Source organism: Kryptolebias marmoratus, linkage group LG18 (genome assembly GCF_001649575.2).
Source record: "Kryptolebias marmoratus isolate JLee-2015 linkage group LG18, ASM164957v2, whole genome shotgun sequence".
Lineage (NCBI taxonomy): Eukaryota > Metazoa > Chordata > Actinopteri > Cyprinodontiformes > Rivulidae > Kryptolebias > Kryptolebias marmoratus.
Genome location: NC_051447.1, coordinates 19,599,582 through 19,612,071, shown reverse-complemented (window position 1 = coordinate 19,612,071; position 12,490 = coordinate 19,599,582). Strand labels below are relative to the sequence as shown.

At 45.5% G+C, this 12,490-nt stretch overlaps 1 protein-coding gene across 1 annotated transcript in view; it reads left to right on the top strand.

Annotated features, from left to right (window-relative positions):
* LOC108251299 (thyrotropin-releasing hormone-degrading ectoenzyme) overlaps positions 1 to 10,938 on the top strand; it is a 29,933-nt gene extending 18,995 nt beyond the window's left edge. The window contains exon 3 of the mRNA XM_017441547.2: positions 10,599 to 10,938. Within this exon, the coding sequence (XP_017297036.1) occupies positions 10,599 to 10,938 (340 nt within the window). The remainder of the gene's footprint in view (positions 1 to 10,598) is intronic.
* The last annotated feature ends 1,552 nt before the right edge of the window (positions 10,939 to 12,490 follow it).

Sequence of the window (12,490 nt, the reverse complement as noted above, 5' to 3'; positions counted from 1 at the left end):
AACATAAACGCATCGACAAACACTTTGTGTCTGCAAAACATGTGAGGAGAGCTGCAGACCAGGGACAATCCAGAAATGCTCATGAATGTCAGTTTAGAAGCTATCAAAGTTCTCAAATAAAGCACCTTTTGAGAATGCCAATGTTTGTTGGGAATTATCTTACAGAACTAGGAAGGATTTTTGGTTTATAGATTAAAAGTTATAGTTGTTTATTGATTTTAGTAAAAAAAAAATCCAACTTTTAGGAAAATGCCCCGCGAAATCCTGGAGGAGGGATTGATTAACCTTTTTACCTTTTGGATTCAAGATGGCTGCCACAGCTAATCAGCCTTCATGAACAGAAACTTGTCTTTAACTCTGAGGCTTGGTGTGGTAGTAGCTGAGAGTTGTCCTCCACATGAACTCTGAGCCAGGTGTCTTTTCTTTTAATAAATCTTAGTTTGTTGTAGAAACAGGAGGCAGATGTGAACAAACGGAGTGTTAATAAAGCAGAAATAAGTTAAAAGTTTGAAGGTTGTAAAGTTTGCTGAAGTAGATCTCGTTGCGTCTCCAGTTAAAATAAATAAAACTCAGTTTAAAGCAGCTTCAGTGTTTTCTCTGCTTTTATAACGGCACAAAATATTAAAAAATGTTTTAAAAAGTAGCGTTTCTTGAAGGAATGCATATCGCCCGCTGGCTGCTGAGTTTCAGACTAAGATTGTCTCCTGTTGAGAGTTCATCGTTTGGGGTTTTAGTTTTTCTTTTTGCCCTCGGAGGACGAGATGTGACTGACTCTCAGCTACTACCACCCCAGATTTTACCTCGATATCTGCAGGACTGACTGATTTATAGTCATTTGTGTTCATCTACGGTTTATTATCTGTGGCGTCCATCTTGAATCTTCTCATCCCGCCTCACATCTGTGTGAAATCTGAGGTGAAACTGATTTTATTTTCATTAAAGTCGTATTTTTGAAGCCTGAAGGTGGCTGGTTGTTGCCTGTAAAATGGAAATCTGCTGCAGAGACGTTCAGACCTCGGCTGAAAGGGCAGAGATTTGAATTGTCTTTGTGCTGAGGAACACGAATGCCTGCTTGTTGTTTCTTTCTTTTTGCACCTCGAGCGATTTTTCATTTAAATAAATGGGGCGCTAATTTGGAAGCCTCTTCCTTTGTCTCTCGATGCAGCTTAGCGTTTCCTTTCCCTCTGAAGATCCACTTGGATGAATCTGCCCGTTCGTCCCCAGCTGTGGCCAGTCTGACAGCTCGAAAGGAAGCGATGCGGATCTGGACCAGAACTTAATTGGCTTTGTGACAATCTTCAACCCTCTTTCAGGAGAATTTAGTTTGGTTTTTGCATATTCTTGCTGCCAAAGCTCATGCCTGCAGGAGGACGATGATAAATCTTTTGACGGTGACTTTTATCAGGTTTATAAAAGCAGAATATTCTCACTGTAATAAAACTGCCTTGTAAGCCGGCGTGTTAATGTGGCTCGTTTATCTGAGGGGAAACCAAGGTGTTCCCTGACCAGAGAGGATACGGATGGCGTCCAGTAGGCTTCTTACCTCATCGTTAAGGCTCCTACAGAAGAAGCTGTAGTTCCCATTCCACGCCTGTATGAGGCGCTGTGATTAATTTACTCCTGAAATGAAAGCATAAGCTTGAAGCTTTGCATATTTACATAAAACATCCCGTATTTTTATCCAAACCTCGTGACCACGGAGGGTTGTGATGCAGACGGACCTGTCCATCCAGAGTGTACAGCGCCCTCGTACCTCGGCCCACCTCCTCCGTCTCTGTCCTACAGTCACTCAGGACCAACGACCCAGGGTGCCTGAACTCCTTCCCACGAGCTCGACCCGGCCCAGGTTCAGTGATCTTCCCCACTTCCTGCTCGCTTCCAGGCGAGCCACGTCACTGGATGAGTCATGCCATTTCTTACTCTGACTTGCTTTCATCCAATTATTATATTTTTTCTAACAGCAGCTTTGTAAGCCTTCTCTGACTCCCGTTTAACTCGTGTATGACTAACCATAAACCGAGCAGCAGGCATACTGTGACCTATGACCTCCTCCATCATTGAGTGTCGCCAAAATGACGATCCCGCCCACATCGAGGCGCCACTCAGCTGAATGGAAACCATGTAGAATCGAATTTGGGTGAGGGAGGTAGCACTGAACTCAACCGTTAGACTCCCCTCTTCAGCAGGGATCATTCCACCGTCAGACTTGGAGGACCTGAGTCTGATCCTGGCTGAAGGTGGTGACTCGAGGACGCCAACAGATGCCCCTTTTCCACCGGCTCTAAAGGTCCCGGCTCCACTCTTCTGGGCTTGCTTTGCATGCATTTCCATTGGCATGTTTTCGAGGCCGGCCCTGCTTCTTTGGTCCCTGCTTCGGGTCGGCCCTGCTTCGGGGGCGGTGCTAGCTTAGCTCCTGTTCACTCATTGGTCGTGGGTGTGGCCAGATGCAACCATAAAGAGCGAAGGTAGGAATATAAACAGCAGCGTTAGCTTACCCTGCAACGTTTCTGCCGTCTGTCCCCCAGCTGAAGGTGCTGTAAAGCCTGAAATCTCCGGAGGATAACAGCTGTCCTACTCATCCAGAGCATTTCTTCCACTGCGCCTCTCTTCCTGAAGTCTCAGGAGAATCCTCATAAGTTTAAAAAACAGCAACAACACAGGACCAACGTTGTCCATAGCGCTTCAGTTGTTTACACAACTTGTGCCGAGTTTCTGTAGCGCACCCCCCCATGCCGCGGCCCCGCCCCCCACAACACGAGGAGGCGTTCCTCTGCTACAGACCAAACTGGCCGGTGAGAACGTGATGCATTCTTTATCGAGCTGAGCGGAGTAGAGCCAGACTTCTGAAATAGAGCCAGTGGAAAAGGTGCAAGAACCAAAAAAGCTGAGATGAGACCCTGATCCCGTCTACGAACAGCACGAAGACGGAGACGAGGGACGTCCCTGGTGGAGTCCAACCTGCGGACACAGCTCCTGCTCTGCTGACTGTTGGCGATAAATTAACTCGATTGTCACCAAAACTGCAAGTTTGTTAAACCCAACAGATGTGAGAACATCAGCCGACGGTGTGATAGTTTGTCCCTCGGGCTCAATTTGACTCAAGTTTCCTTTGGGGTTTGGGCAGCGTTGGTGCACCAGTTTAGCCTGAGTCCAGGTGAAGGTTTTGTCTCCAACCGTTGCAGCCAGGTGAGACGTTACACCTGAACCTCGGTGTCTTGAAGGACACGTTTTGGAGTCTGAATATTTAGGCCCCTCGTGGCGTCTCTCAGCACAGGATGCGAGGCGTAAACTTGTAAAACTGATCCTCCTTGTTGATTACACGGTTCCTGTGTTGGTTACACCGTAAATAACGTTTGATCTGACATTTTCAAATGGATTGTTAACGTTCACCTTGCGAAGCGGCAGGAAGGTCGTACCCTCAATCCGAATAAAACCTTCTGATCCCGAGTCTGCGAAGGTGAGGATCTCCCTGTCCTTTCCTTCCTCCCGTCCCTCCTTGCCTCCTCTGTCCTTGCTCTGTAAATAAAACGGAAGTCTGACTCCAGCAGGAACATATTTCACCCCGAAGATGATGAATCAGCCTCTTCTGCAGCTCGGAGGATCGCAGCGACTCTCACGCTGCGGTCGTTTCAATGTGAAGGCGAGGAATCGCAATTTGAGACGTTGCTTAAAGAGATCGGTGTCCTGTGTGTGTGTGTGTGTGTCGACTTAAACAAACTCCTGACTCAACAGTTTGACTCCATCTCTGAATCTAAATCAGGTTTTTTTTTGTTGTTTTTTTTCTTGTTGCACGTGTGGCGTCTCCAGATATGATGATGGTAAATATCACAACAGGAAGTGATGTCATTTCCTGTCCTTGTCTCATGTCAAGCGTTGCCTGATGAATCTGTGTGCGCGTGGCGTCGTCGTTGCCGGGGCAACACAGTTGGCTTGGTTGTCAATCAGGATTATTGTTACAACAGGCGTTACCGTGGCAGCAGCCACCGCTGGCAGGATGTCACGTAGCGTGTGTGTGTGTGTGGATGAAGAGTGTGTGTGTGTGGATGAAGAGTGTGTGTGTGTGGATGAAGAGTGTGTGTGTGTGGATGAAGTGTGTGTGTGTGTGTTACAGACTCATCCTCCTCTCTAATAGATCCTCTCTTTATCTCTTCCCTCTCAGGCTTTCTCCATTATTCTCTCCTCCACCCGACTCTCTCTCTCTGTTTATTATTCTGTTTCTCCTCCTCTTCCTCCTCTCATCTGCTCTTCCTCTCTGCAGCTCATTTCAATTTCTTCTTCCTCTCTGCATCCCTCCCTCCTCCTCTTCACCTTCCTCTTACCTTTTTCCTTTTTTGTCTTTTTGGTTCTCATTTATTCCTCCCCTCTCCGTCACTTTTCTTTACATTCTCCCCTCAGCCTCCTCCTCCTCCTCCTCCTCTTCCTCACCTCTTCCTGTTGATGGTGTTCACTGATCACTCTGACATCTTCAGTGGAAAACTAAAGACCTGACCCTGCCTGCAGTCCTCCTCTTGTTTATTTTTCCTTTTATTGTTGCTCTGCCGTCTTTACTTTCAGCTTGTTTCGTTCTCCTCCTCCTGCTTTCCTTTCCAACCTTCCTTTCCTTGTCTTTCCTTCCCTTTCCATTCTTCCTTTCCTTTCCAACCTTCCTTTCCTTGTCTTTCCTTCCCTTTCCATTCTTCCTTTCCTTTCCACCCTTCCTTTCCTTGTCTTTCCTTCCCTTTTCATTCTTCCTTTTCTTTCCTTTCCTTTCTTTTCCTTTCCTTTCCACCCTTCCTTTCCTTGTCTTCCCTTTCCATTCTTCCTTTCCTTTCCTTTCCTTTCCACCCTTCCTTTCCTTGTCTTTCCTTCCCTTTCCATTCTTCCTTTCCTTTCCTTTCCTTTCCTTTCCTTTCCTTTCCTTTCCTTTCCTTTCCTTTCCTTTCCTTCCCTTTCCACCCTTCCTTTCCTTGTCTTTCCTTTCCATCCTTCCTTGCCTTTCCTTTCCTTTCCTTTCCTTTCCTTTCCTTTCCTTTCCTTTCCTTCCCTTTCCACCCTTCCTTTCCTTGTCTTTCCTTTCCATTCTTCCTTTCCTTTCCTTTCCTTTCCTTTCCTTTCCTTTCCTTTCCTTTCCTTTCCTTTCCTTTCCTTTCCTTCCCTTTCCACCCTTCCTTTCCTCGTCTTTCCTTCCCTTTCCACCCTTCCTTTCCTCGTCTTTCCTTCCCTTTCCACCCTTCCTTTCCTTGTCTTTCCTTCCCTTTCCACCCTTCCTTTCCTTGTCTTTCCTTCCCTTTCCACCCCTCCTTTTCTCGTCTTTCCTTCCCTTTCCACCATTTCATTTCATTTCCTTGTCTATCCTTGCCTTTCCTTTCCACCCTTCTTTTCCTTCCCGATCTTTCTGTAATTAATGAATCGATTTTTTTTTATCGTTACGAAGCCGTAACAAACTGTTTAGATTTAATCCCAAACCTGATTCTCGTTCACGGTTTAAGATGGATCCGTGAATCCTCTAATCTTTTATCCAAACGCATCAGTCTTTATTTCTTCTTCTCCTGTTTCGTCTTGTTGTGTCGTGACGAAGGCCTGTCGAGTTGACAGCTTTAATTCCTGAACAGGTCCTTTAACTAACGGATGAATCCGACTCGTGTTGGTTTGTTTCTGACGCAGCTCTTCTGGAGGACTTCTGAAGTTTGAAGTTCTTCCACCTGAGCTTCCTGTCCTCCTTCCTTCATCTCTCTGTAAACCTTCAGAGCAAAATAAACCAAACTTTAGACGGGGATTATTTCCTGGAGTTTTAACTCCGACACCTGACAGACGGACGTAATAACTCTCGGAGGTGACAACGCTCAGCCAGCTTAGACGAATCAGAGGCAAACAGGAAGTTTCATCGTGTTTATTGTGGATTATCTGTCCTGTTTTTGAGCTGAAGACTGGAGGACTCGAGTGGCGACGCGTCTTCCTGCCTGCAGGCTGACGGTCTGTCAGCTCCGACTCCCGAGGATTATCCTTTAACCCCCTGAACTCGGGCTCCACCTTAAATTTCTGCTTTGATATGTTCTGAAGGTAAAAAGACTCAAACAAAATCCAGCTTTGCTGCAGCGTCACACGCGGCGGGAGGATTTACTCCCGAGTCCCGAGCTCAAACTTCGGCTCCAAACGCAGAAAATGGAGCAGATTATTTCAGGCCAAATGATGAGGAGATGAATTAAATTAAGGTTCATTTCATGGGTAATTTAAGGCGGCACCAATTCTGCTCAACTAACCACATTTACTGACATCGTTTAATGTCTGGAGTAAATTTGGAGGAAATTAGGGTTGTGATGTAACGTGAAACAAAGATTTTTCTGCTCTTCTGTCATTCCTGAAGCTGCGATTTTCTTTTTTTCATTAATAAGTGCAGTTTCCTTCGCTGTGAATAAGCAGATATTGATGGTTTAAAAGCTCAGTTTTGCAGCGATTTGTTCACAAAGAAACGGACAGAATCTTGTGTAGTTTTAATAAAACCTCAGAAGTTCGAAACATAACTTTTCTTTCCATCTTAGAGCTCGTCTCCCTGCAGTTTGAAGAGGCGTCGTGACACAGAGGTCCCTCCCAGTTCCCCGTTCGGAAAGATCGGAAAGGAAAGACAAGCAAAGGAAGGGTGGAAAGGGAAGGAAAGAGCAGAGGGAGGTCCTCTCTGCTGCTCCTCCTGAGAGCAGAGAGGACGTCTGATCCCTCCGGAGAGTCTCACGCCTGGAAAACCTCCAAACGGAAGAAGACCAGGAGGCGTCCCAATCAGACGCTCGGACCTCCTCAGCTGACTGCTTTCGACGAGGAGGAGCAGCGGCTCCACAGAGCTCCTCATCTCCAAGACCGACCGGCTGGAGGAGACCCGTTTCCAGGATCTCGTTCTTTAAGATATGATCCAGGGTTTTCCAGGATTTTCCAAACTTATTCAAACCCGAGTCTGGAAAACATCAGCGTTCCCAGAGTTTTTTTTTTTTTAAGAAAATAAACATCTAAATTTCTAAAAGCAGCTTGACCAAACTGAACATTTTTCATCTTTTATGTGTAAGATTATAAAGAAAATTGAGACTTTAACTGTTTAGCTAATGAGCTAAACATCAAAAATTCAATGAAATACAAAAAAAATAAAGATTTTAGTCACATTTTCAGTTTGGGATGATGGCAATCTGTAAGATTCTGGTCAAAAATACAAATTTTACTTGTGATATTTCTTTAAAATTTTAATAAAACAGAGGGGCGTTAAAGAAGAACTTCTTTCTAGTTGTTTCTAGTAGTAGATTGTTTGTAAAGCCAATAAAATAATGAGAAGTATATTTCTAATTGAGGAAAGAAACTCTAAACTGCAGGAAGTTGCAGGAAAATTATAGACATTTTGACATAAAAAAAAGGCAAAAGTCTTCTGAACTGCCTGAAAGTCAGAGTCTGGTGAAGTCTGGAGTTTCAAACTGGAAACTGTAGAAATCCTGCAGATCTCATGAGGGTTGTAGCATCAGTGGACCAATAAATTGAGAGCTTTGCTTTTCAGCTTGGCTCCTTTTTCCCCACGACGGAACCGGAGCAGCGGCCTCGTTACTGCAGCGAGGGTCCGGCCCGTTGGTCCCGCTCCGTCCCCCCTGTCACTCAGGAGCAGGACTCCCGCAGTCCTCCGTCAGAGGCAGGGACTCGGCACCGACCCGGAGCAGCTGAATGTCGGAATCAGAATCCGTTTCCTCACCGGGAAGGAAAATTGCTCGTTCCGTCTGAACGAGAGGAGCAGCTTAGAATAAAGATCATTTCAAAAAGTTAAAAATAAGGATGCAGCTCAGAAATGTCAGAAATGATGTAATAAACCGAGGTGTTCATGCAAGGAGCCCAAACCATCAGACCTCCACCGCCTTGGAGGGCTGATTTTAGAGAGAAGAGGCTTTGACCTTTGACCTTTGACCTACTGACTGAGGCCTGTAGAGTCTCTGAGCACTGCACGGTCTGACCTTCGGGGTGAATCCTGAACTTTGACTCTCGGACAGGTTTGGATTCTGGAGGGACTCTGTGGAAGGCAGACGTTTTCCTTCAGAACCTCCTCGGTTCTGCTGGTTCTGTTGTTTCTGCTGGTTCTGTCGGATCTGTAGGTTCTGTTGGTTCTGTAGGTTCTGTTGTATCTGTCGGTTCTGTAGGTTCTGTAGGTTCTGCTGGTTCTGTTGTATCTGTCAGTTCTGTTGTATCTGTCGGTTCTGTTGGTTCTGTAGGTTCTGCTGGTTCTGTTGTATCTGTCGGATCTGTAGGTTCTGCTGGTTCTGTCGGATCTGTAGGTTCTGTTGGTTCTGTAGGTTCTGCTGGTTCTGTTGTATCTGTCGGTTCTGTTGTATCTGTCAGTTCTGTTGGTTCTGTAGGTTCTGCTGGTTCTGTCGGTTGTATCTGTCGGTTCTGCTGGTTCTGTAGGTTCTGCTGGTTCTGCTCATTCTGTCAGTTCTGCTGGTTCTGCAGTCCGGGTCGGGCTCAGGCAGAACCCTCCACACGGATTATGTGGATTATTCAGAAGAACAGAACAAACAGTTTTTCTCTCTTACTGACGTTTTCTGATTCCTGCATTTAGGAGCTAAAAGCCGACTTTGTTTCTCCTGTCTGTGCTTATGGTGTTATCGGTAATTTTAAAGCAAATCAAAGAGCTGGAACCGTCATCTTCTTCATTTCAGAGAATCATGGGAGAAATGACTGACACAAACAAGCATTTAAAGAGTTAGGAAAAATAAAACTCTGTTTTTTACAATGATTACAAAATGAAACGGCTGACAGCAGGCAGTTTGAGCGCTCTGCTGGTCTCATGTCAGTAAAGCAGTGAGTCGTACGCTCGCCGTTTCCTCTCCTGGTTCTTCACATCCCAAACATCTTCGACTGGGGAGACATTAGGGGACCTGGGGGGACCACGGGAGGACTTCATAACGGCCGGCTGTCCATAAACACACGCATTAAGTGTAGACTGATGTTTCCCTGGTGTGAGGGGATTTCACCGGCGGGGGATGCAGGAAGTTACCGACACAGTCCTGAGTTTCCTGAATTGTGACCTGAAGTCGGATCCTGCGGCTCCCTGTGGCAGGAGGAACACCGGTGTCCACAAACCATGTACAGGATCAGTCCTCCCCCTTTGGTGCCATCATCTGAGATTCTGCAGAACCAAGACTCATCTCTGGACACGATGCCAGCGTCTCTGCTCTGGTGTTCACGGCGGCCTACGGATGGCACCGTGGACCCAAAGTGTTGCAAAGACTCCAAGACTTGTGTCCAGATGCAGGTCAGGATGTTGGAGCGGTTGGTCGGGCCCCCTGTACGCCCCACATGCTGGATGGTTGGACGATACGACCACCCAGACTCCTGCAGACCCACAACGTGACCCGTATCTGTGACCACCTTGTTTTGACTGCTCCAGCAACTGCCTGATAACACCACTGATGCCCTTTCAAATCACGAGGACCAAACTGCATCCGAGTCGGATCAGTCCTCCCGGATTTTGTCCGGTGACTATAAATATAAAACTAAAGTCGAAAACTGTCAGCAGAGTTTTGTTCGGATTACGAGCAGCTGTAGACGAACAGATGACCATTTTTCCCGCTGCCTGAAACACAGTTTTCCTCTCATGGGGATGATTACTGGATCCACCCAGGTATCAGCCGTCCCCACACAGACCTTCAGCTGAGAGGAGAGGGAGGCGATGGAGAGAAATTGGCAAAAAGAGTAAATGAAAGCTTGGAGCTGAAAGTACCGAGGGAGCAGAAAAGTCTTTATAAGACAGGGAAAAAACAGACAAAATGGGAGAAGATTTGCAGAAAAAGGTGAAAATAATGAAAAGACTCTAACTTTATAAGGTCTTTTCATTATTATAGACTAAAAATAACACAACCCAGGCTGGGAATTGGTGAACGGACCGTGAGGTTTCTAATTTATAGCAAAGGTTTAAGTTTTAATAAAGAAATATGTGAGTTTTAAAGGTGAAAAGTTGAGCTCCTAAGTAATAAAAACAAGACTTTTTATGAATTTAGTGCACTCAGGGGTCTAAAGATGGATACTGCTGCTCGGCTCGTAACGTCCCCAGCCTCTCCTAAAGACAGTTTCTGTGAATATACGTGTTTATTAATGCTCCCTTCAAACTGTTTTTATCGTTTATTAGGAGCTGATGTTAATTTAAAGAGGTGGTTTTAATTAAACTAACTGCTAAAGCTGTCTTTACTGTACTTAAAAGGAAAAATTTGTTGTCATGAATCATTTTTAACGGAGGCAGATGGTTGATTCCTCTCAGAGGAAAGCTGTTAGCTAGCTTAGCTTAAAGGCTAAATAACGAGCTTTGCTCTGTCCAAAAAGTGTTAAAATCCATTTAAATAACCTCCAACAGATCAGTGTTAGTGTAAAGTTAAAGATTTTAAAAGAAATAGTCACATTATATATTTATAGAAGAAACTTTTTTAGCTAGCATGACTTTAGAGGAAAGCTAATGTGACGCTAGCAGCTGCTTTACGACATTTACCTGTTTCATTGTCAAACTGTCAGGTTTAATCATCCCAAGATTAATGTTTAAATTCCTGGGGGTTGTTTAAATGTTTAAATAGTTCCTGGCAGTAAAGGTTTTGTGGTGTCTCTTCGCCCAGGTACCTGGCGGTGACTCAGTTCAGTCCGATCCACGCCCGGAAGGCCTTCCCCTGCTTCGACGAGCCCGTCTACAAGGCCACGTTCTCTCTGAGCCTCCGCCACGACCAGCAGTACACGTCCCTGTCCAACATGCCCGTCGAGGGCAGCTCGCTGTCGGACGAGGACGGCTGGGTGACGAACCGCTTCGCCCGGACGCCGCGCATGTCCACGTACTACCTGGCCTGGGCCGTCTGCAACTTCACCTACAGGGAGACGGAGACGGACGGCGGCGTCACGGTCAGTCCCGAAACAGAGCCAGACTCGCACTTTGAAGAGCTTGATTTTGAAACTCCAGGTTAACTCTTTCCTGTTTGAGGATTTTATTTTCTTCTCCTCAACTTAAAAGTTCTAAAAACAAACAAATTTGCTCAAATTCTAAAAATCTTTATGTTGGAATAACAAAACAAGGACCCTGACTCTGAATCTGCTGAGTCACTGGTTGCCGTGGTGATTCCCGCCTTTTCTGGAAAGCAGAGAGAGGAGGCGGAGCTTATAGCCCTGCTTTTTGTTAACCCACAGAAACTCAGCTTCAGTCGCTGTGCAGAAACTATGAATCGTTCTGTTAGTGACAGAAGCTCCTGTTTGTTTTATTTGTGACAAGTTTTATACGTCCGCAGCGTTTTATGGAGGAGATATAACGGGTTAAAGAGCGGGTTAGTTTGTGTTCACACTCTGATTTTTGGGGGGATTTGAGAGACACATACTTGCCAACCGTCCCGCATTTAGCCCCCCCGTCCCTTGTCCCGCATCACCCTGTGCGGGACAGCCAAAAGTCCAAAAACACGCCACACAACCTTTTTGTCACTTTAATGCTACATTTAGCGAGTTTTCAGATCCCTCTAGCATTTTTTTAAAGCGACTAGCGACAAATCTGGTGACTTTGGCGGCTAAACGTGAGAAAGCACTCATTCTGCAGCGTACCGTAAGCCCCGCCCACTTCCCGAAGCACTGACAGCTGTCAATCTCCCATCATCTGATGACAGAGAGCTAAAGATGGAGAGGCAGAAAGATAAAGATGGAGGCAGGAAAGAAAGACAGCAGGAAGTTGTGTCTGAGCATCAAGAGGAGGCCTGGAAATGTTCAGGTTAGCTAATAAATAACAAGTTCCAGCTGTTTACTGATCAGTGTTTACAATCTAACAGCTGAGAGGATGGAGAGAAAGATCCAAACTGGAGAGCAACTATGATATGTGTTTAATTCAAATGAATTGATCAGAATTCAGGAAAATCCTGTTGAATCTGTGATGTTTGTGTTTATTTCTGGGAGTGATGTTTTAAAGACACGATCAGCTGATGAAGAGATAAGCTGTTTATATACAACTGTGTATATTTGGGCCGACAGACTTAAACACAGATAATGTAAGACTTAAAATGTGAATGTGTGTGTGACATTCCCAAATGTTGGCAAATACGGAGAGACAGACCGAGTGAAAAACCTACGTTTTAAGCTATAAACTCAATAATAAATGTAAAGTTTATTGGACACTCTCAGGAAAATCTCCAACCTGAAACTGGGATTGTGTAAAAAAAGCGTTAAAGATCTTCGGTCGTGTCTGTTTAAACTCTGAAGGACGTTTCTGCTGTGAAGCTCCAAACGGGACTTGTTTTGTGGAAATCCCGCTGTTGTCTTCTGATTTTTTTTCAGTTTTGTTCGAGTCGTTCGCGACCAAAAGTCGGAGCGCGCCGTTCCTGATCGAGCCGCACGTTTTAATGTAGTTTGTTCTGAGGAGCAGAGACGGAAACTCGTGTTTTAACCTTATTTTTTAAAAATCCCCAGCCTGTATGTGCCTGAACCGCCTTGTTGTACACCAAACAGCACATGTTGTTGATTCTGTGTCAGCCTCTCTTCTTCT